The 21,436-nt window shown below is 42.9% G+C and overlaps 1 protein-coding gene across 2 annotated transcripts in view; it reads left to right on the plus strand.

The window, feature by feature from the left end:
- inpp5f (inositol polyphosphate-5-phosphatase F) overlaps positions 1-21,436 on the plus strand; it is a 204,599-nt gene that overhangs the window by 56,825 nt on the left and 126,338 nt on the right. For both annotated transcript variants that reach the window (XM_043712705.2, XM_043712703.2), the window contains exon 2: positions 9,704-9,784. In XM_043712705.2, coding sequence (XP_043568640.2) covers positions 9,704-9,784 — 81 coding nt within the window. The remainder of the gene's footprint in view (positions 1-9,703; positions 9,785-21,436) is intronic.

A 21,436-nucleotide genomic window follows, 5' to 3' on the forward strand; every position in this document is an offset into this window, starting at 1 on the left:
CTTGTAGAGCCACAACATGACTTACAACATTTTTTCTACACTACAGAACAGAAATTGTATGCCTGAAAGGGATTCCTTTGAACTGAACAGTTACTCTGTGTAGTGCCAATGGTATGAGAGCCAAGTGATTTGCATTGAGGAAAATTTTCTCTTTACCCTCCCCAACCTCTAGGGAATATATCCATCTCATCTTAAATATCATTCTATTGTAAAATAACTGTTAACCTGACTCCACGGTATAGGGATCAAACATTTTTCGGATGGCGTTAGCTTGTACATAAATGTAATCTCCTTTCATTTCTTTTTCAAACTGAAAGGTTTCTTGTCTTGCCATCCTATCCCCAGCCTTCTGCCCTTTTTTCCCCCTCTGGCATTTGGTCAGGCTTATGGGGAAAAATCTCAGCCACAGCTTTCCTCATGGTCATCAATGTTGTTCTGACGTGTTTTGCCACAAATTGGCCACATGGTTTTAATTTCTTTTCCCCTCAACTGAATTATTTTGAGTGGTCCTGTGTTGATTTGAGCAGTAAAATTCCTGACCGGCCATAGTCATGTTGAGTTGTAGATCCTGTCATGAAACTGACAAAATGTTAAACATGCTGTTGGCAGAACTTGTAGAGCAATGGAAGAGCTCCTGGATGCTGACAGTATCCTGATCGTATTGGATTTCCTTCAATCAGTATTTTATGGAAATCATTCATAATACTTTAGCAATTGTTCAGTCAACACATTCCAAATATGGTGTTCTCCAATGCCATTTCCTTATTCTACTATACAGCGGTATCTTGGTTGGGTCAGATATAAGAGATGCAATTTTATGCAAACATGTGGTTAAATTGATGCTCGTCTGATAAAAATTTATGCAAAGTGCCTGTGTGTGCTATTGTTATTAAATTGAGTTGTTTTGATTCTGTTTGGAGAAATGTATTTGCAGTTGTATGATATGACAATCATCTGACCACTAGCACTGTCAGCTTGGGAGGAGCCATTTGAAGGCTCCATGTGAAAGAGTCCCAGATGTGTGTAGCTGAAAGAGTGGATTTCCAGAGCTGTAAAAGTCTATATAAACTGTCTATATTAAAAATAAAAGCAAGGAACAATTAGAGCAGTAGTCTGCGACTTTGACCTGCTGGTGAGTCACAACTGTTGTGAATTGTCTGGTCCCTTGCACTGCAGAAATTAGAGACACAATAAGTCATGCACTGGCAGCAAATGGTATTTGCCAAGATCCTGTGGAGGAGAAAGCAGGAGCAGTATGGCGGCTCAGTGGTTAGCACTGCTGCCTCACAGCAGAGGGATCCATCTTTGACTCAGCCTCAGGCGACTGCCTGTGTGGAGTTTGCACATTCTTCCCATGTCTGTGGGGGTTTCCTCTGGGTGCTCCTGTTTCTTCCTACAGTCCAAACTCATGCAGGTTAGGTGGATTAACCATGGGGAATGCAGGATAAGGTGGGTCTGGGTGGGATGTTCTTTGGAGGGTCACTGTGGACTCGATGGGCCAAATGGCCCACTTCTACACTGTAGGGATTCAATGAAAAGGAAATATCCAGATCACTCCTCCCAAAGGTGCTTACAAGTCTTTACCTCAAAATAAGCTGAAACATTCACCAGGCTTACCAATAATCATCGGGCAGTAGACTCAACATATGCAGCAACAGAATGGAGCAATGCTAAGTTTGAAGAAGGCATATTTATACTGCATAGTTGTTAGTGATACATGGCAAACTGTCTCAATTTTAAATTTCAGTGAATAAATTGCATTCACATTGTCAGTAACAGTGCAGTACAGGTCTAAACAGTTTTAGCACCTAGAAAGATATTCTAAAGTAGTACACTTAAATATGGTTTTAAGTCTGGTGTCTCTGGACTTGAGAGCAGATGGAACCCCCCCCCCCTCAACAGATTAAGTTAGTCTTGCACTGTCATCTCCTTGGTGGTGCTACCAGGAAGAATGCTATTTGGCCAGGGTCCATGAAAGCATCATTGTAATCTATTCAGCATCTGTTCAGCCAAAAGGCTACCTACCCTGTAAAAGCCTACCAGCCTAGGCAGGGTTACAACTCCAAGCTTCAGACTTGTTTCATCCAAGGTGAATGGGGTTTGCTGAACATGGTCTATATGGAATTGTAGACATTAATTTGTTTGCTCACTCTGAGCTCCTAACCTCATGTCCAATTAGCCTCAACTTAATTTGACAGATTCATTTTCAGGTTGTTGTTTTGAGCCACTTTGCACAACTCAGTGAAGATGATGTTGGCACACAAAATACTTAACAACTATTGCGCATCAGGTGAATGCTAGTGGTCACAAACCACTTAACACCCTTAGACTGGACAATATGAACCTGCTATTTGGTATAGTGGCTTGTCAGATGTGTCTCCCTTTTGCTCTTTTCTACCTGACACTTGTATGCCAAAGTAGCTCAAGTTTTTAGATTAGATTACATTACAGTGTGGAAACAGGCCCTTCGGCCCAACAAGTCCCCACCGACCCGCCGAAGCGCAACCCACCCAAGCCCCTACATTTACCCCTTACCTAACACTACGGGCAATTTAGCATGGCCAATTCACCTGACCTGCACATCTTTGGACTGTGGGAGGAAACCAGAGCACCCGGAGGAAACCCATGCAGACACGGGGAGAACGTGCAAACTCCACACAGTCAGTCGCCTGAGGCGGGAATTGAACCCGGGTCTCGCGCTGTGAGGCAGCAGTGCTAACCACTTGTGCCGCCCACAAGACATGCAGTTCAGGCAGTTACGGGGGGGGGGGGGGGGGGGGGGGGGGGAGGGAGAGAGAGAATAAGTTAGTGAAAGAATTAAGTATGTGACGGCAGCAATGTACTCCTGAATGGGAACAAACATGATTTGAAGGGGAAGGGATTTCCACCAGCGTGTTTGGGTTCAAGATATTCACTGAAATAATGTGCAATACCACAGATCATTGAATATTTAAAAAAAAAACAATCTTGTTCGTTTTTGTGGTTTGGAAATTTCAATAGGTTTTGGGGGAAATGAGAGCAGACATGGAGAACTCAAGTTTGGTGAGAAAAGGAGAAATCCATACCAGATCAGGAACTAATGTTGACAATTGGGTGCACATATCACCAACTCCAGAGGTTATTGGGAAAATGTAAACTACTGTTTGCATTCGTTGGGAAGTAATGCACAAGGTTGGGCAGGTGGTCTTTGCTTGTAGTTTGTGAACAACCACACATAGAGACACAGAGACAGGCAAGCAGATCTCCTTGGGTCTGCTTTCTCTGCATTGTTTTCTCCTCTGGTCTTTATGCTAGCATATAGTTTTTTTATTTTATCTGGAATTTCATACCGATTCAAATGCTTTGCCGACAAGCATCCGTAGCTGTCTGAGTATCCATGTCTGTGTTCAAAGTTAAAAATCACACAACACCAGGTTATAGTCCAACAGGTTTAATTGGAAGCACTAGCTTTCGGAGTGGCAATCTGAATTGCTGGGCTGTTTCTTTTGTGCCTTGGCTGTTTCATGTTGCTTTGTGTGGGGTATGTGCCCACACAGGAAGTGCATTGTTTTCTGTGAAATGCTGCTGGACAACGAGCTAATGTAAGGCACCAGATAAATGTTACCTTTTCACATCTATTTGCTAGTCTCATCTAGTGTTCAACATTTTACATGTTATAATGTGGATTAGAAGAGCAATTGTTGAAATGTGATTAATACATTACAGACCAGTTTTAATGCAAGCAGAAATTATTCAATTCAGTGATTGAGCTTCATTAGATTGAAGGATAGTAAAATATATTAATGGATGAAACAGCTCATTGTTCACTTGTCTCCTTTCCACCTTCAAGGTTATCTTTTCGCCTTGAGGCATAATCAGTTAGCTCCAGTAGGTCTCCCAGCAGCCCGTAAGACTGCCATTGAATGTCACAGTAAAGTTTATTGTTCAAATCTTAAAGTTCTCAGATGAAACGCAAAGCAATTCAGCACCTTGAAGACAGTAAGCCAAGATTTTTGAGCAATGGACATTTGAGTTTCACACTTGTCAGCAAAGAGTTGTTGCCATTCTATTGAGATTGAATTCCTAGAAAGTAGGAATGCCGCAATTTTAACTTAGGAGCAATGACTTTCTCAAAAAAGCTGTTAACTTGAAATATATATTAGGTTATTTTGCTGTCCTCAGCTGCTGCTTCAACGACCCTCCCTCCATCCAGTTTGAGGGTGGGGATGTTTGCTAATAATTGCAGTGTTCACTGCCATTTCTGATACCTCCAGATTCTGAATCCATACGTACCAAGATAATGTCCAAGTTTGGCCTGAAGTGTCAATAAGCGACCATCGACGAAAGGAGAAAATCTGGCCATTTCCCTTTGACAGTCAGTGGCATTTTGACCAGTAAATCCCTTATTATCAACATCCTGGAGATTACAATTGATCTGAGACTGATCTGGATTCACCATATAAATGCTGAGACTACAAAAGCAGTTCTGAAGTTCGGAATTTTGTCATGACTAACTTGCCTCTTGACTCCCCCAGAGCCTATCCACTTGGTACAAGATACAGTCACTAATGATGGGGGATTGTGGTCACTTTCCAAGATGTGTGCAGTGCCATCACCATCAAAATGAACACCTTCCAGGATGAAGCAGCCTCACCAACTTCACCATTCCACTACTTCGCTCTAATAGCATTGTGTGCCATCTACACGGCAGATATTCACCAAATCTCCTGTCACAGCACCTTCCAAATCACAATTGCCACCATTTGGAAGGAGAAGGGAGCAGCTATTGGAAACACCACCACTTGCAAGCTCTCAAGCTCTGGCACCTACTCTATTGCTCAGCCTGTCACAAGTTGAACCAAATTATTAAATTATTGCTGCACTGCTCAATCCTGATGAGTTCCTCTCTCTGTATTTTCCTCCATGAAAGATGCTATTTATTAACATTGCAGATAACAAAGCATTGATAGCAGAGGGTCAAAGAGTCATAGAGATATCCAGCATGGAAACAGACCCTTCGGTCCAACTTGTCTTTGCTGACCATATATCCCAACCCAATCTAGTCCCACAAGCCAGCACCCGGCCCATATCCCTCAAAACCCTTCCTATTCATATACCTATCCAGATGCCTTTTAAACGTTGCAATTGTACTAGCCTCCACCATTTCATTTGGCAGCTCATTCCATATATGTACCATCGTTAGGTCTCTTTTATATCTTTACCCTCTCACCCTGAACCTATGCCCTCTAGTTCTGGGCACCCCTATCCCAAGGAACAGACTTTGTCTGTTTATCTTATCCATGTCCCTCATGATAAACCTTTTAAGATTAGATTAGATTCCCTGCACCCCTCAGCCTCCATGCTCCAGGAAAAACCGCCCCAGCCTATTCAGCCTCTCCCTATAGCTCAAATCCTCCAACCCTGGCAACATCCTTGTAAATTTTTTCTGAGCCCTTTCAAGTTTCACAACATCTTTCTGCTAGGAAGGAGACCAGAATTGCATACAATATTCCAACAGTGGCCTAACTGATGTCCTGTACAGCCGCAACATGGCCTCCCAAGTGCTGTGCTCAGTACTCTGACCAATAAAGGAAAGCATACCAAATGCCGCCTTTACTATCCTGTCTACCTGCAATTCTCTTTTCAAGGAGCTATGAACCTGCACTCCAAGGTCTCTTTGTTCAGCAACACTCCCTAGGACCTTTAGCATTAAGTGTATAAGTCCTGCTGAGATTTGCTTTCCCAAAATGCAGCACTTCGCATTTATCTAAACTCCATCTGCCACTCAGCCCATTGGCCCATCTGATCAAGATCTCGTTGTAGTCTGAGGTAATCATCTTCACTGTTCACTATGCCTCCAGTTTTGGTATTATCTGCAAACTTACTAATACCTCTTATGCTCACATCCAAATAATTTATATAAATGATGAAAAGTAGTGGACCCAGCACTGATCCTTCTGGCACTCCACTGATCACAGGCCTCCAGTCTGAAAAACAGCTCTGTCTTCTACCTTTTGAGCCAGTTCTATATCTAAATGGCTAGTTCTCCCTGTATTCCTTGCCAACCAGTCTCCCATGAGGAATCTTGTCGAATGTATTACTGAAGTAAGATGTATAGATCACATCTACCACTCTGCCCTCATCAATCCTCTTTGTTGCTTCTTTAAAAAACTCAATCAAACTTGAGAGGCATGGTTTCCCACGCCCGAAGCCATGTTGACTGTTTCTAATCAGTCCTTGCCTTTCCAAACACATGTACATCCTGTCCCTCATGATTTCCTCCAGCAACTTAGCTACCATCGGCATCAGGTTCACTGGTTTTTAGTTCCCTGGTTTGGTCTTACCACCCTTCTTAAACAGTGGCATCACGTTAGCCAACCTCCAGTCTTCCGGCACCTCACCTGTGACTATCGATGATACAAATACCTCAGCAAGAGGCCTGGCAACCACTTCCCTAGTTTCCCACAGAGTTCTAGGGTACACCTGATCAGGTCCTGGGGATTTATCCACCTTTACCCGTTTCAAGACATCCAGCACTTCCTCCTCTGTAATATAGACATGTTTCAAGATTTCATAATTTATTTCCCCACATTGTATATCCATATCTTTTTCCACGGTAAATACTCATTAAGTATCTCCCACATCTCCTGTGAATCCACACAAAGGCAGCTTTCATGTTTTCTGCGGTCCTATTCTCTCCCTGGTCACCCTTTTGTCCTTAAATGTATTTGTAAAAATTCTTTGGATTCTCCTTAGCTTTAGCAAATAGAGTTATCTCATGTCCCCTTTTTGCCCTCCTGATTTCCCTCTTAAATATACTCTTAGTGCTTTAGTACTATTCTAAGGATTCACTCGATCTATCTTTTCTATGCCTGACATATGCTTCCTCCTTTTTCTTAACCAAACTCTCAATTTCTGTCGTCATCCAGCATTCCCTACGCATTCCAGCCTTTCCTTTTCACCCTAACGGGAATATACTGTCTCTGGACTCGTGTTATCTTATCTCTGAAGGCTTACCATTTTCCAGCCGTCTCTTTACCTACGAACATCTGCCCCAAATCAGCTTTTGAAAGTTCTCGCCTAATACCGTCAAAATTGGCCTTTCTCCAATTTAGAACTTCAACTTTTAGATCTGGTCTATCCTTTTCCATCACTATTTTAAAACGAATAGAATTATGGTCGCTGGCCCCAAAATTCTCTCCCACTGACACCTCAGTCACCTGCCCTGCCTTATTTCCCAAGAGTAGGTCGAGTTTTGCACCTTCTCTAGTCGGAACATCCACATATTGAATCAGAAAACTTTCTTGTACACGCTAACAAATTCCTCTCCCTCTAAACCCTTGACACTATGGCTGTCCCAGTCTATGTTTGGAAAGTTAAAATTCTCTACCATAACCACCCTATTATTCCTACAGATAACTGAGATCTCCTGACAAATCTGTTTTTCAATTTCCCTCTGACTATTAGGGGGTCTATAATACAATCTCAATAAGGTGATCATCCCTTTCTTATTTCTCAGTTCAACCCAAATAATGTCTGTGGATGTATTTCAGGACTGTGGTTCTATTCGCGGAGCTGGAAGTTTTTGTTGCAAACGTTTCGTCCCCTGTCTAGGTGACATCCTCAGTGCTTGGGAGCCTCCTGTGAAGTGCTTCTGTGGTGTTTCCTCCGGCATTAATAGTGGCCTGTCCCTGCCGCTTCCGGTTGTCAGTTTCAGCTGTCCGCTGTAGTGGCCGGTATATTAGGTCCAGGTCTGTGTTTATTGATGGAGTTTGTGGATGAGTGCCATGCTTCTAGGAATTCCCTGGCTGTTCTTTGTTTCGCTTGCCCTATAATGGTAGTGTTGTCCCAGTCAAATTCAAGAACATCTCTGAAATGACAGCCAGACTACTGCGACCACTAGGACTTATAACGGCACACAAACCAACAGCCACTCTCAGACAACAACTCACCAGAACGAAGGACCCGATACTTAGCATGAGCAAAACTAACATAGTGTACAAAATCCCATGCAAGGACTGCACAAAACACTATATAGGACAAACAGGAAGACAGCTAACGATCCGCATCCACGAAACGACACGACCAGCTATCCCTAGTAGACACACACACAGACGACAAGCAACATGAATTTGACTGGGACAACACTACCATTATAGTAGTGTTGTCCCAATAGCATTTGTATCCTGGAACATTAAACTGCCAGTCCTGTCCATCCCTGAGCCACATTTCTGTAATTGTTATGATATCCTAGTCTCATGTTCCTAACCATGCCCTGAGCTCATCTGTGTTCCTGTTCGGCCTGTTGCATTGAAATAAATGCTTGTGCCCCTATAATGTGTGGATAACCAGGATGTAGTGTATAGTCGATGTTAATTTGGCAGCTAAGTTTAGAAGCATTGCTGTTTGAAACTTAGTTAAGGATGACCACAACCCTACCAGGAAAATAATGCTGCTGGTGAATATGTCACCATTGCATTTGTTGTGGTTAAATATTAATTCCATTCTGTTGCCTGGCACTCCCTAGTATTTGCATTCAAATGGTTCAAGGAAATGGATGTGTTTTGATGTTGTCTACTTCATAATTTTTCCTTAAAGTCAGTGACAGCAATTGTCATGCCTCGAGGACTGCAGAAATGAGTACTGCTGCTGCGGGCCACTACAACATCCTGTAATTTGGAAGTGTCCTTGGAGCTTGTGGAAGGACAGTTGGTTAATTCTCTCGCTGTCAGCTTGCTTGTCTCCACAGGATAATTTACACGGGTTTTCTCCGAAATCCGGAAGCAATCTGAACTGAGAACTTCTTAGAGAAAGACAATCTGGGCCAACCAATTTAATGTTCTTTTTCTGACTGCTGTTCTCATATATGCTTACAAATAGCCAATCTAAAAATGTCGTAAATTTGGCTTTGTGATCTTTTGTTTCTTCCTCCACCAATACATGACTAACAATTTGGAAACGTGAGAATATAAATGATTGTTGTCACTGATGTAGGGTAAATGGTACCCAAACTTAATTTGTTCCTGCTGCTCGGCCACGCACACACATCATCATGTTCACTGTGTGAGGATCTCTCTGAATTCGCCAACATGCAAGGAAAGCCTTATTGTGAAAGACTAATCTTATTTGTTTACTCCTTCAAGATTACTGAAAAGTAAATACATAGTTAAGCCAAAGCTGCTTGCTCTTAAAATTATATTGTCTGGTTACTGGTGGTTGGGTTCACTGGCATTTTTCCAATAGCTTACGTGACCTTATGGCCACATTTTTATTTTAGAAAGTCAGTTCCATACACGCCGCCCCCCCCCCCCCCCCCCGACACACAGACCCCATTAGTGTGAAAGATTGTAAGTTCTCAATGCTGCTTGTGTGATTCCTCCTCAACCCTATTACTATGCTGACTTTGATTTATTCTCTAAAGTAGTAGTAATGCTTCTTATTATTGATTTGTTGTGTAACCATTGCTTGAAGGCTTTATTGAAAAATGACTGCTGTTGGCTTTCAGACAGAAGTTCCTTCTGGTACGATAATATATCAACTGCCATTTACATTGGCTATGGTTTCTGTGACAGTGTAATTCGGAGCTTGTTTCTTTCACTGCCATGGCATTTGACATGATGGAGTTTTCATTCACTTGGATCACTGTGTCCATTTTCTTGTAGTGTGTGTTTTTATCGTCATGCACATCACGGAAAAAGTAATGATTCCTATCATTTTTCAACAGCTACTGACTTGCTTCTGGCCTGGAACCCTATTTGCCTTGGTTTGGTGGAGGGAGTAATTGGGAAGATTCAGCTACATACAGGTAAGGGTTTACTGCATGAAGCATTATGATTAAACACTCTTAACAGAGTCCTCTGTTGTAATGCAGTGAAGCTTTGCATTGATGCTGAGTTCAATATTGCTCAGGCTATTCATCTTTCACTTAACAGGGCAAATGAAGACCAAATTTCATCTGATCGTAACTATTTCCACTACAGGCTGATTGGTTGGCAAGTCAACTCTGACCACCCTTTTCACCTGTAGTATTAATTTGATTTTTGAAACGTGACATTCTTGCGTTTGTCACCCTGGTGGCAACAAACAAGAAGCTTGAGTGATATGACTTTTGTGGAAGCAATATTCAAACTCTGTCTAGTTAATTGGGGGCAGGGTCCAGGGAAAGCATGACTTTTCAGGATCTTGTTAATGTAGAAACCTTGCACAGCCCTTGTAGCAATGTGATTGACTAGATGGATCATTAGGATTTTGAACATGTCCCTTGAGATAATGAAATCCTGTTTATTTCAGATGAGCAGTTTTATAATGTAGGTCAGGGGAAAATGTCGATGTTCACTAAAGCATTGCGTTCTTTACTAGTTATTAGTCAGAGTTTTAGTACATTCTTAACAGTTGTTAATATAAATCATGCATTCTCCTTTTGGGCATGGTGACTTAACTCTGAAGTGTTGGCCCGGGGTTAAGATGACCCTTACAGATGGAGGGTCAGCTGTTGATTGGGTAGAGTTGCGACTCTGCTGAATTTTCCTGGCTGAAGGAGAGGGAAAAACGAGGCTTCTTTCCTGTTGCTGACCAAGGTCTATAGGATTTGAGTATGTCAGTCAGTTAGGAATGCAAAAGTAGGTTAGTCTTGATGCAAGAGGATTTGTGGATGGGACCAAAGATTTCTTGAGTTGTATAGTGCACTGGTGATCGAACATCTGGAGTATTGTGTACTGTTCTAGTCTCCTTGCCACACAGTTATCATAGTGTACAGTAGAAAATAAGAGCAGGAGTAGGCCATTTGGCCCTTTGAGCTAGCTCCACCATTCATTGTAATTGCCTGGTCCCACTACTTCCCCACATCCTTGGATCCCATTAACCTCGAGTTATATCCAGTTCCTCCTTTAAATTGTAATGTTTTGGCATCAAAAGAAATTTTGGTTCTTGATACAGTGAGGAGACTGGGGCTGCATTCTGTGGAGTTTAGAATACTGAGAGGTAACCTCTGAAAAACATGTGCAAATTTTCAAGGGATAGGCAGACTAGAGGTGGAAAGGGTATTCCTCATGACTCGAGAATCAGGAGACCGTCTCAATTAAAAGGGGCTAAAGAGGAATAACGCCTTCTCTCAGGTTTTTCAGATCTTTGGAGTTCTTCACTCGAGGGTTGTCGAACTCCAGTCATAAAGTTCAAGGCGGAAAACCAGGGGTTTCTAATCACAGAAAACGTAAGACGATGGGGTTAATGTGGGGAATATGGCATTGTGGTTAATAATCAGCTATGATCTAGAGTACTGGAGCTGGCTTGAGAGACTGAAAATGCCTCACTACAATAACATGGGGTGTTAATGAGACTTTATCTAGTTTATTGCGTGCAATTTGTCTCTAAGGAGACATAAGAAACAGTTCAGGAAATTGAATAGACTGATTTAAGATGAAAAGGTTAAAAGGTTAAGTAATTTGACCTTGTACCTAACAAGATTTAGAAGGTTTCAGGGTGAACCTTTTGCAACATAAAATTCTGAAGTCACCTTGAGATGAATGCTGAGGCATGTAACCCCTTGTACAGCAATCTCGAACTGGGAAATTAGTTTCAGAATAAGGAAGTGCCAGTACTGGGCATGTATGAGAAGGCATTTCTTTTCTAAGTGTTGTGAATCATTGCATGCCTCGACTTAGGTCTATCGAAGGTGGACATATGTTCCATTTCTTGTACTAGGGCCTGGTTAAAGGACTTGAGGAATGGAAGGAACATGGAAGTTGATACCAAGATATGATCAGCTGTGATCATATTGAATGGTAGAAGCAAGCTTGAGGAGCTGTGTAGACCTTTGAAGATGTTTTTGTGCTCCACAGACCAATGTCATAGCAGTGGATTTGCTCGTTGTCTGAATGTAAAGCGTTCTTTCAATTTTCACTGAAGGATCTGCTATCCTGAGTGAAGAAGATCTTCTTCTTTCGTCCCTTTTGAGACTGTCTTTTGATTCTAGCGTCAGGAGGGATATCCTTTCAGCCCCGAGTCAGCCTAACCCTTTAAATTTTCCCCTCAGCACAAACTGTTGTTGTGCTCCATTTAGGCACAAGGATATTGTTACTCTTAGTTTCTTTAAATCTGGTGAGATATTAAAATTATTTCACCTACAGTCGCTCCCTCCTTTTGGATTCATTGTTTCATTACAAATAATTTCTACTTAGCATCAAATCTGAAGTTGCCTTGTAATATCTAGCAAAAGAAGATGGTTATTGGCGATGAGCCACTTTCACCTCAGGACATCTCTGCAGGAGTTCTTTAGGATGGTGACTGAGGTCCATCTACCTTTAGCTGCTTCATTCATGTTCTTGCCTTCATTGTAAGGTTAAAGATGGGGATGTCTGATGTTCACTTGTAACTATGCCTTGGCTATTGAAGCAAAAGTAGACAAAATCCAGCTTGACTGACAAATGGCATGTAAAGTGCACCACACAAGTGTTGAGCCATGAGAGAGAATTTTACTATCACCCCATGACATTGGATAGCTTCACCATTGCTGAATCCTCTAGCATTAACAACCTGGGTAGTTACTAATTGAGCGGAAACTGAAATTGGGGAGCGCCTTATATATGAATCATGACTGCGGTGCAAGAGCAAGGTCTGACGTTTGTGGTTTTGCAGCAAGAACCCTTCACCTGGCTCCCCAGTGCATTCTCATCTAGCACCTTTCCCACAAACCACCAAACAAATTAACTCCCTCCCAGACAGCATTGTTTGACAGTTTCAGTTATAGTTGGAGTCTCTCATGAAACTTGGATCTTTTATTTGCTGCTTCCTTACTTTCAGAAAACCTACAGGTGGAGAGCTTGCTGGGATATCTGATCAGAAGAAGCAGTTTGAAGAGAAAGCTTCACAATTTTGTTTATTCACTTGGAGAGTTTCCATTGGCTGGGATCCGTTCCACCATCTGGACCCACATTTGCACAATCAGAATAATTAACTCTGGCAGTGATTTGGGGATTTGCTGCTTTGGTTAATTGCTGTATTGCCCAAGTATGGAGAGAATTAATGACTAAAAGAAAAAGCAACCTGCAGTAACATTGCCTGCTGGAATCCATTTGCAATAAAGTTTTCTGCAAAGCTGAAGGGCTCTGAAAGACTGTGGAGAGAATTGTAGGATAATGCTTTTCACATGATTTCTGTAAATGAGTGAAGTGCAATATGGCTGACATCGGCCTGCAATTCCTTCAACCTGTGAAAGAAGTAGGAATCTGAAGCAATCTGTGATGTGCCTCCTTGCAGTCACTTTGAACACTTTTTTGATTAGATTAGCTTACTTAGTGTGGAAACAGGCCCTTCGGCCCGACAAGTCCACACCGACCCGCCGAAGCGCAACCCATCCATTTCCCTACATTTACCCCTTTACCTAACACTATGGGCAATTTAGCATGGCCAATTCACCTGACCTGCACATCTTTGGACTGTGGGAGGAACTCCCTCAGGCTGTCAGAAACTATCCTTGCATCAGATCTTTGATTATTGGGGGATTGTTGTATTGTTTAGGTAAGTGCAGTGGAAAGATGAATCAGTATTGGATGAAAAGTTTTCTTTGATAGGAAGCACATGCATGTTTTCTCAGCACACTTTGTATCTTGTAAAACTGTCTCTTTTTAAAATGCCTGGGATTCATTGCATTGTCAGTGAATGACTAGGGCCTGCACTCAGTTCTATCCACGTTTCCTCCTTCAAGAAACAGCTGATTTTGCCTCCCCAACTCCCCACACCAAGTCTTTTGTTGAGATTGTCAGCTTTATTGACTGAACTTTGTTGGCAAGATGACAAAATATCTGCTACCCATGTGAGATCCTCCACGTCCATTCCACATACAATTCTGACAGGAATTTTGTTTTCAAATTGTTCCACTGCTTAAAATATCTGTCCAGTCATTAAATATTTAAATTTTTCCATTCCAAATGAGCTAGTGGATTGTTTATCCTTTGCAGAAATTGCATCACCTGATGGATTCTTTGTGAAGGGAATCTTTGTAGTTGATATTTTATGTACCATGTGTTTAGAATGTAGTACTGCAATATAAATGAGCCAGCTCCAAGGATTAGTGCTGCTCCTAATGTTTTTTGTTTGTCAACAGCTTTACATTTTTTGTTTTTGCTCAGGTGTCATTATTACTGTTAATCAATTCTTGACTAAATTTTAAAGAGGTAAAAACAATGACTGCAGATGCTGGAAACCAGATTCTGGATCAGTGGTGCTGGAAGAGCGCAGCATCCAAGGAGCTTCGAGGGCTTTTGCCCGAAACGTCGATTTCGAAGCTCCTCTGATGCTGCCTGAATTGCTATGCTCTTCCAGTACCACTGATCCATAAATAATTTTAAACCCTGTTTGTATCAATGCTGACCACCAGTGGGCAGGTCATGAGTTTCTCTGGGGCTTGGATAATTTTGCTCATGAGGGAAGGTTGGATGGACTGGTGGTGTTTTCTTTAAAACAGAGGAACGTTGGGGCAGGTCTAGTCCAACTGAAGTAAAATTGGACCATCTAGGTAGAGCAGGCAGGAAATTCCTTTGCCTGTCAGTTTGGGGCTCCATTACCAAGGGGCACAGAATCATAGAGTCATCGATGTATTGACTCTTCGGTCAAACCCGTCTATGCCGACCAGATATCCCAACCCAATCTAGTCCCACCTGCCAGCACCCGGCCCATATCCCTCCAAACCCTTCCTATTCATATACCCATCCAAATGCCTCTTAAATGTTGCAATTGTACCAGCCTCCATCACATCCCCTGGCAGCTCATTCCATACACGTACCACCCTCTGTGTGAAAAGGTAGCCCCTTAAGTCTCTTTTATAACTTTCTCCTCTCACCCTAAACCTATGCCCTCCAGTTATGGACTCCCCGACCCCAGGGAAAAGACTTTGTCTATTTATCCTATCCATGCCCCTCATAATTTTGTAAACCTCTATAAGGTCACGCCTCAGCCTCCAATGTTCCAGGGAAAACAGCCCCAGCCTGTTCAGCCCCTCCCTGTAGCTCAGATCCTCCAAGCCTGGCAACATCCTTGTAAATCTTTTCTGAACCCTTTCAAGTTTCACAACATCTTTCCGATAGGAAGGAGACCAGAATTGCACACAATATTCCAACAGTGGCCTAACCGATGTCCTGTACAACTGCAACTTGACCTCCCAACTCCTGTACTCAATACTCTGACCAATAAACGAAAGCAGACCAAACGCTGCCTTCACTATCCTATCTACCTGCGACTCCACTTTCAAGAAGCTATGAACTTGCACCCCAAGGTCTTTTGTTCAGCAACACTCCCTAGGACCTTTACTATTAAGTGTATAAGTCCTGCTAAGACTTGCTTTCCCAAAATGCAGCACCTCGCATTTATCTGAATTAAACTCCATCTGCCACTTCTCAGCCCATTGGCCCATCTGGTCCAGATCCTGTTGTAACCTGAGGTAACCCTCTTCGCTGTCCACTACACCTCCAATTTTGGTGTCATCTGCAAACTTACTAACTGTACCTCTTATGCTCGCATCCAAATCATTTATGTAAATGACAAAAAGTAGAGGGCCAAGCACCGATCCTTGTGGCACTCCACTGGTCACAGGTCGCCAGTCTGAAAAACAGCCCTCCACCACCACCCTCTGTCTTCTACCTTTGAGCCAGCTCTGTATCCAAATGGCTAGTTCTCCCTGTATTCCATGAGACCTAACCTTGTTAATCAATCTCCCATGGGGAATCTTGTCAAACGTCCATATAGATCACATCTTCTGCTCTGCCCTCATCAATCATCTTTGTTACTTCATCAAAAACTCAATCAAGTTTGTGAGACATCATTTCCCATGCACAAAGCCATATTGACTATCCCGAATCAGTCCTTGCCATTCCAAATACATGTACATCATCCTGTCCCTCCGGGTTCCCTCCAACAACTTGCCCACCACTGAGGTCAGGCTCAGTGGTCGATAGTTCCTTGGCTTTTCTTTACCGCCCTTCTTAAACAGTGGCGTCATGTTAGCCAACCGCCAGTCTTCCGGCACCTCACCTGTGACTATCAATGATACAAATATCTCAACAAGAGGCCCAGCAATCACTTCTCTAGCTTCCCACAGAGTTCTAGGGTACACCTGATCAGGTCCTGGGGATTTATCCACCTTTAACCGTTTCAAGACATCCAGCACTTCCTCCTCTGTAATCTGGACATTTTGCAAGATGTCACCATCTATTTCCCTACAGTCTATATCTTCCATATCCTTTTCCACAGTAAATACTGATGCAAAATATTCATTTAGTATCTCCCCCATTTTCTGTGGCTCCACACAAAGGCCGCCTTGCTGATCTTTGAGGGGCCCTATTCTCTCCCTAGTTACCCTTTTGTCCTTAATATATTTGTAAAAATCTTTTGGATTCTCCTTAATTCTATTTTCCAAAGCTATCTCATGTCCCCGTTTTGCTCTCCTGGTTTCCTTAAGTATACTCCTACTTTCTTAATACTCTTCTAAGGATTCACTCGATCTATCCTGTCTATACCTGACATATGCTTCCTTCTTTTTCTTAACCAAACCCTCAATTTCTTTAGTCATCCAGCATTCCCTATACCTACCAGCCTTCCCTTTCACCCTAACAGGATTATACTTACTTTCTCTGGATTCTTGTTATCTCATTTCTGAAGGCTTCCCATTTTCCAGCCGTCCCTTTACCTGCCTCCAACCAGCTTTCAAAAGTTCTTGCCTAATACCGTCAAAATTGGCCTTTCTCCAATTTAGAACTTCAACGTTTAGATATGGCCTATCCTTTTCCTTTGCTATTTTAAAACTTATAGAATTATAGTCGCTGGCCCCAAAGTGCTCCCCCACTGACACCTCAGTCACCTGCCCTGCCTTATTTTCCAAGAGGAGGTCAGGTTTTGCACCTTCTCTAGTAGGTGCATCCACATACTGAATCAGAAAATTGTCTCATACACATTCCTCTCCATCTAAACCTTTAACACTATGGCAGTCCCAGTCGATGTTTGGAAAGTTAAAATCCCCGACCATAACTACCCTATTATTCTTACAGATAGCTGAGATCTCCTTACAAGTTTGTTTCTCAATTTCCCTCTGACGATTAGGGGGTCTATAATACAATCCCAATAAGGTGATCATCCCTTTCTTATCTCAGTTCCACCCAAATAACTTCCCTGGATGTATTTCCAGGAATATCCTCCCTCAGCACAGCTGTAATGCTATCCCTTATCAAAAATGCCACACCCCCTCCTCTCCTGCCTCCCTTTCTCTCCTTCCTGTCACATTTGTATCCTGGAACATTAAGCTGCCAGTCCTGCCCATCCCTGAGCCATGTTTCCGTAATTGCTATGATATCCCAGTCCCATGTTCCTAACCATGCCCTGAGTTCATCTACCTTCCCTGTTAGGCCCCTTGCATTGAAATAAATGCAGTTTAATTTATTAGTCCTACCTTGTCCCTGCCTGCCCTGACTGTTTGATTCACTTCTGTTCTCAGTTGTACCTGTCTCAGATCAATCTCTTTCCTCACTATCTCCCTGGGTCCCACTTTACTAGTTTAAATCCTCCCAAGCAGTTCTAGCAAATGTCCCTGCCAGTATATTAGTCCCCTTCCAATTTAGGTGCAATCTGCCCTCCTTGTACAGGTAACTTCTACCCCAAAAGAGATTCCAATGATCCAAAAATGTGAATCCTTCTCCCATACACCACCTCAGCCATGCATTCATCTGCTCTATCCAGATATTACTACCCTTGAGGACCCCCTTTTTAAATTCCTGCCTAACTCTCTGTAATCTCCCTTCAGAGTCTCAATCTTTTCCCTTCCAATGTCGGTTCCAATGTGGACAATGACCTCTTGCTGACCCCTCTCCCCTGTGAGAACATTCTGCACCCTCTCTGAGACATCCTTGATCCTGGCACCAGGGAAACAACACACCATTCTGCTTTTTCTCTGCTGGCCACAGAAATGTCTGTCTGTACCTCTGACTACAGAATCCCCTAACACAATAGATCTCTTGGAAGCCGACGTACCCCTCGTAGCATTAGAGCCAGTCTCCATACCAGAAACTTGGCTGTTCGTGCTACCTTCCCCTGAGAATCCATCACTCCCTACATTTTCCAAAACAGCATACCTGTTGAAATGGGTATATCCACAAAAGATTCCTGCCCTAGATGCCGACTTCTCACCCTTCCTGGAGTTAACCCATCTATGTGACTGTATCTGAGACTGCCCCCACCCCCAATAACTGCTATCCATCACATACTGTTGCTGTTGCAAATTCCTCATCGCTTCTATCTGCCTCTCCAACCGATCCACTGATAAGATTCACATCCAACAGCATTTATAGCAGATATAATCCGCAGTAACCCTTAAACTCTCTTTAAACTCCCATATCTGACAAGAAGTACATAACACTGCAAAGGCCATTTTTGCTCCTTCACAATCTACAGACCCAGAAAATAACACCGTCCCAGATTAAATTAATAGCGTTGGATTATATTTTAAGTTTAATGAAGAGACTTATCTCCAAAAACATACAATAAAGAAAGAAAGAATCCACTATACTCACTACTGCAGCCTTTCTCTTGGACAGACTTAAAACAGCAACTAACTTATCTGATTCTGTGCTGTGAACTTCACCCAACAGTTCTTCAAGATTAGTTGTGAATTTGACTTTGTTAATTTTGCCAGATGCACTCCGATGTCCAGCGATACATGAATTCAAACAGCAAAGGCAGTAAATGTGCAGGTTCTCTCTCACTCTCTCCCTCTCTCTCTCTGACACCATGCTGCAGGCAGAAATGCTCCATGTTTAAAATGCTCGTAAACTTGGTTGGAGAGAAAGACTGGGCTCAATGGCTTGTTTTCCAATGTCAGCGAGGATATGATCAGCTGAATGGTACCTTCTTGTCTTGTAAAGTTTGATCATTTGCTAAATCATGTTGATGGTTCCTGACTCAACATATTGTGACAAGCGAGGGAGATTATGACTTCTGATTGAGGTGCGGAACTGAGGAAGTGAATTGTGCCACTACCCTCTTTGTACAAGAGTATACAATCCCAATCATTTGGTCTTAAACAAGTATTCTGTGATGTAAGTTGAAAAGTTAATTGATATTGGAAATGCCACTTTATGGGGAGCTGTTGTTCAAGTAGAGTGGCGATTTCAGATGGGTGTGATCTGAATGGTGTGTACTGTTGAGGGTCTTGCTTGCTCTTTAAGTGAGGAAAAGGTTAACAGTTTGGATTGTTTAGTTATGTTTTGCTTCTTATGCTACAGCTAATCAAATGATTAAGAAACACCTGAAACAAAAGGGAATTGTAAATGTTTGCCATGTTCAATTGGAGTGTGATGTTTGAAAGGAAAAGATGCCCCCACCCTTCCCAGAAATGGAGTTGTATGGATAGATACCAGATTATAGCTCCTTCGATAATGGACTCTCACCGTAATACCTAAGCACCTTTTATCGCAAGGCTTTCATTTTGAAGCTGCCCTTCCCAGCTATTTGAATGGAATATTTTGGCTGGTTTCCCAATTCACATGCACTTAATTTTTGAGTTAACACTTTTTGTGCCCCTCTTTCATCCCTGTTAAAGGGGTTGGAGTTAAGTGCAGGCAGGTGCTTTGAGTGTTAAACTATTGTCTTTAGAGTGTTGAGTACGAGGGTTGGGAGACCATGTTGCGGCTGTACAGGACATTGGTTAGGCCACTGTTGGAATATTGCATGCAATTCTGATCTCTTTCCTATCAGAAAGATGTTGTGAAACTTGAAAGGGTTCAAAAAAGATTTACAAGGATGTTGCCAGGGTTGGAGGGTTTGAGCTATAGGGAGAGGCTGAATCGGCTGGGGCTGTTTTTCCTGGAGCATCGGAGGCTGAGGAGTGTAGGGAATCTAATCTAATCTTAGAGGTTTATAAAATCATGAGGGGTGTGGATAAGATAAATAGACCAAGTCTCTTCCCTGGGATAGGGGTGTCCAGCACTAGAGGGCATAGGTTCAGGATGAGGGTAAAGATATAAAAGAGACCTAACGATGGTACATGTATGGAATGAGCTGCCAGAGGCTGAACAGGCTGGGGCTGTTTTCCCTGGAGCATCGGAGGCTGAGGGGTGACCTTATAGAGCTTTATAAATTCATGAGGGGCATGGATAGGTTTAAATAGACAAAGTCTTTTCCCTGGGGTGTCGGAGTCCAGAACTAGAGGGCATAGGTTTAGGATGAGCAGGGCTGAAAATGTGTTGCTGGAAAAGCGCAACAGGTCAGGCAGCATCCAAGGAACAGGAGAATCGACGTTTCGGGCATAAGCCCTTCTTCAGGAATGAGGAAAGTGTGTCCAGCAGGCTAAGATAAAAGGTAGGGAGGAGGGACTTGGGGGAGGGGTGTCGGAAATGCAATTTTTATCTTTTTATCTTAGTCTGCTGGACAAACTTTCCTCATTCCTGAAGAAGGGCTTATGCCCGAAACGTCGATTCTCCTGTTCCCTGGATGCTGCCTGACTTCCTGCGGTTTTCCAGCAACACATTTTCAGCTCTGATCTCCAACATCTGCAGACCTCACTTTCTCCTCCCTGAGGATGAGCGGGGAAAGATCTAAAAGATACCGAAGGTGCAACTTTTTTCATGCAGAGGGTGGTACGTGTATGGAATGAGCTGCCAGAGGAAGTGGTGGAGGCTGGTACAATTGCAACATTTAAGAGGCATCTGGATGGGTATATGAATAGGAAGGGTTTGGAGGGATATGGGCCGGGTACTAGCAGTTGGGACATCTGGTCGGCATGGACAGGTTGAACCGAAGGGCCTGTTTCCATGCTGTATATCTCTATGACTGTATGATTCTATAACTATATAATTTCCATTTCATTTCCACCCATGAGTAGTATCAGAGGTAAGGACCTGAAGCCTGGCTAAGAATTTGTTTGTGGTAATTTTCTGATTGAATGTCTTGTATCCTCCATGACATGTGCTGCAGATTTTGAACTGACATTTGACAAACTAAGATCATGCTGCAATGTATATGCCTTTCAGAGCAGTCAGAGTCTCTCGTTTTTTTTTTGCTTTTTGTAGTACTGATTTGTCTTTGCTTAAGTATTGAAGATACTAAATGGTAGTTTTCGTTTTGCCCATGACTGTGTTGACAGAGGAACTTTGAGTAATAAATGCCCTGAACCATGCAACAGCATTGGGCGGCACGATGGCACAGTGGTTAGCACTGCTGCCTCACAGCGCTAGAGACCCGGGTTCAATTCCCGCCTCAGGCGACTGACTGTGTGGAGTTTGCACGTTCTCCCCGAGTCTGCGTGGGTTTCCTCCGGGTGCTCCGGTTTCATCTCCCACAGTCCAAAGATGTGCAGGTCAGGTGAATTGGCTATGCTAAATTGCCCGTAGTGTTAGGTAAGGGGTAAATATAGGGGTATGGGTGGGTTGCGCTTCGGCGGGTCGGTGTGGACTTGTTGGGCCGAAGGGCCTGTTTCCAC

This window comes from Chiloscyllium plagiosum, unplaced genomic scaffold, assembly GCF_037043375.1.
Source record: "Chiloscyllium plagiosum isolate Xiang-an unplaced genomic scaffold, Cpla_swu_hap1 HiC_scaffold_22, whole genome shotgun sequence".
In the NCBI taxonomy this organism is placed as follows: domain Eukaryota; kingdom Metazoa; phylum Chordata; class Chondrichthyes; order Orectolobiformes; family Hemiscylliidae; genus Chiloscyllium; species Chiloscyllium plagiosum.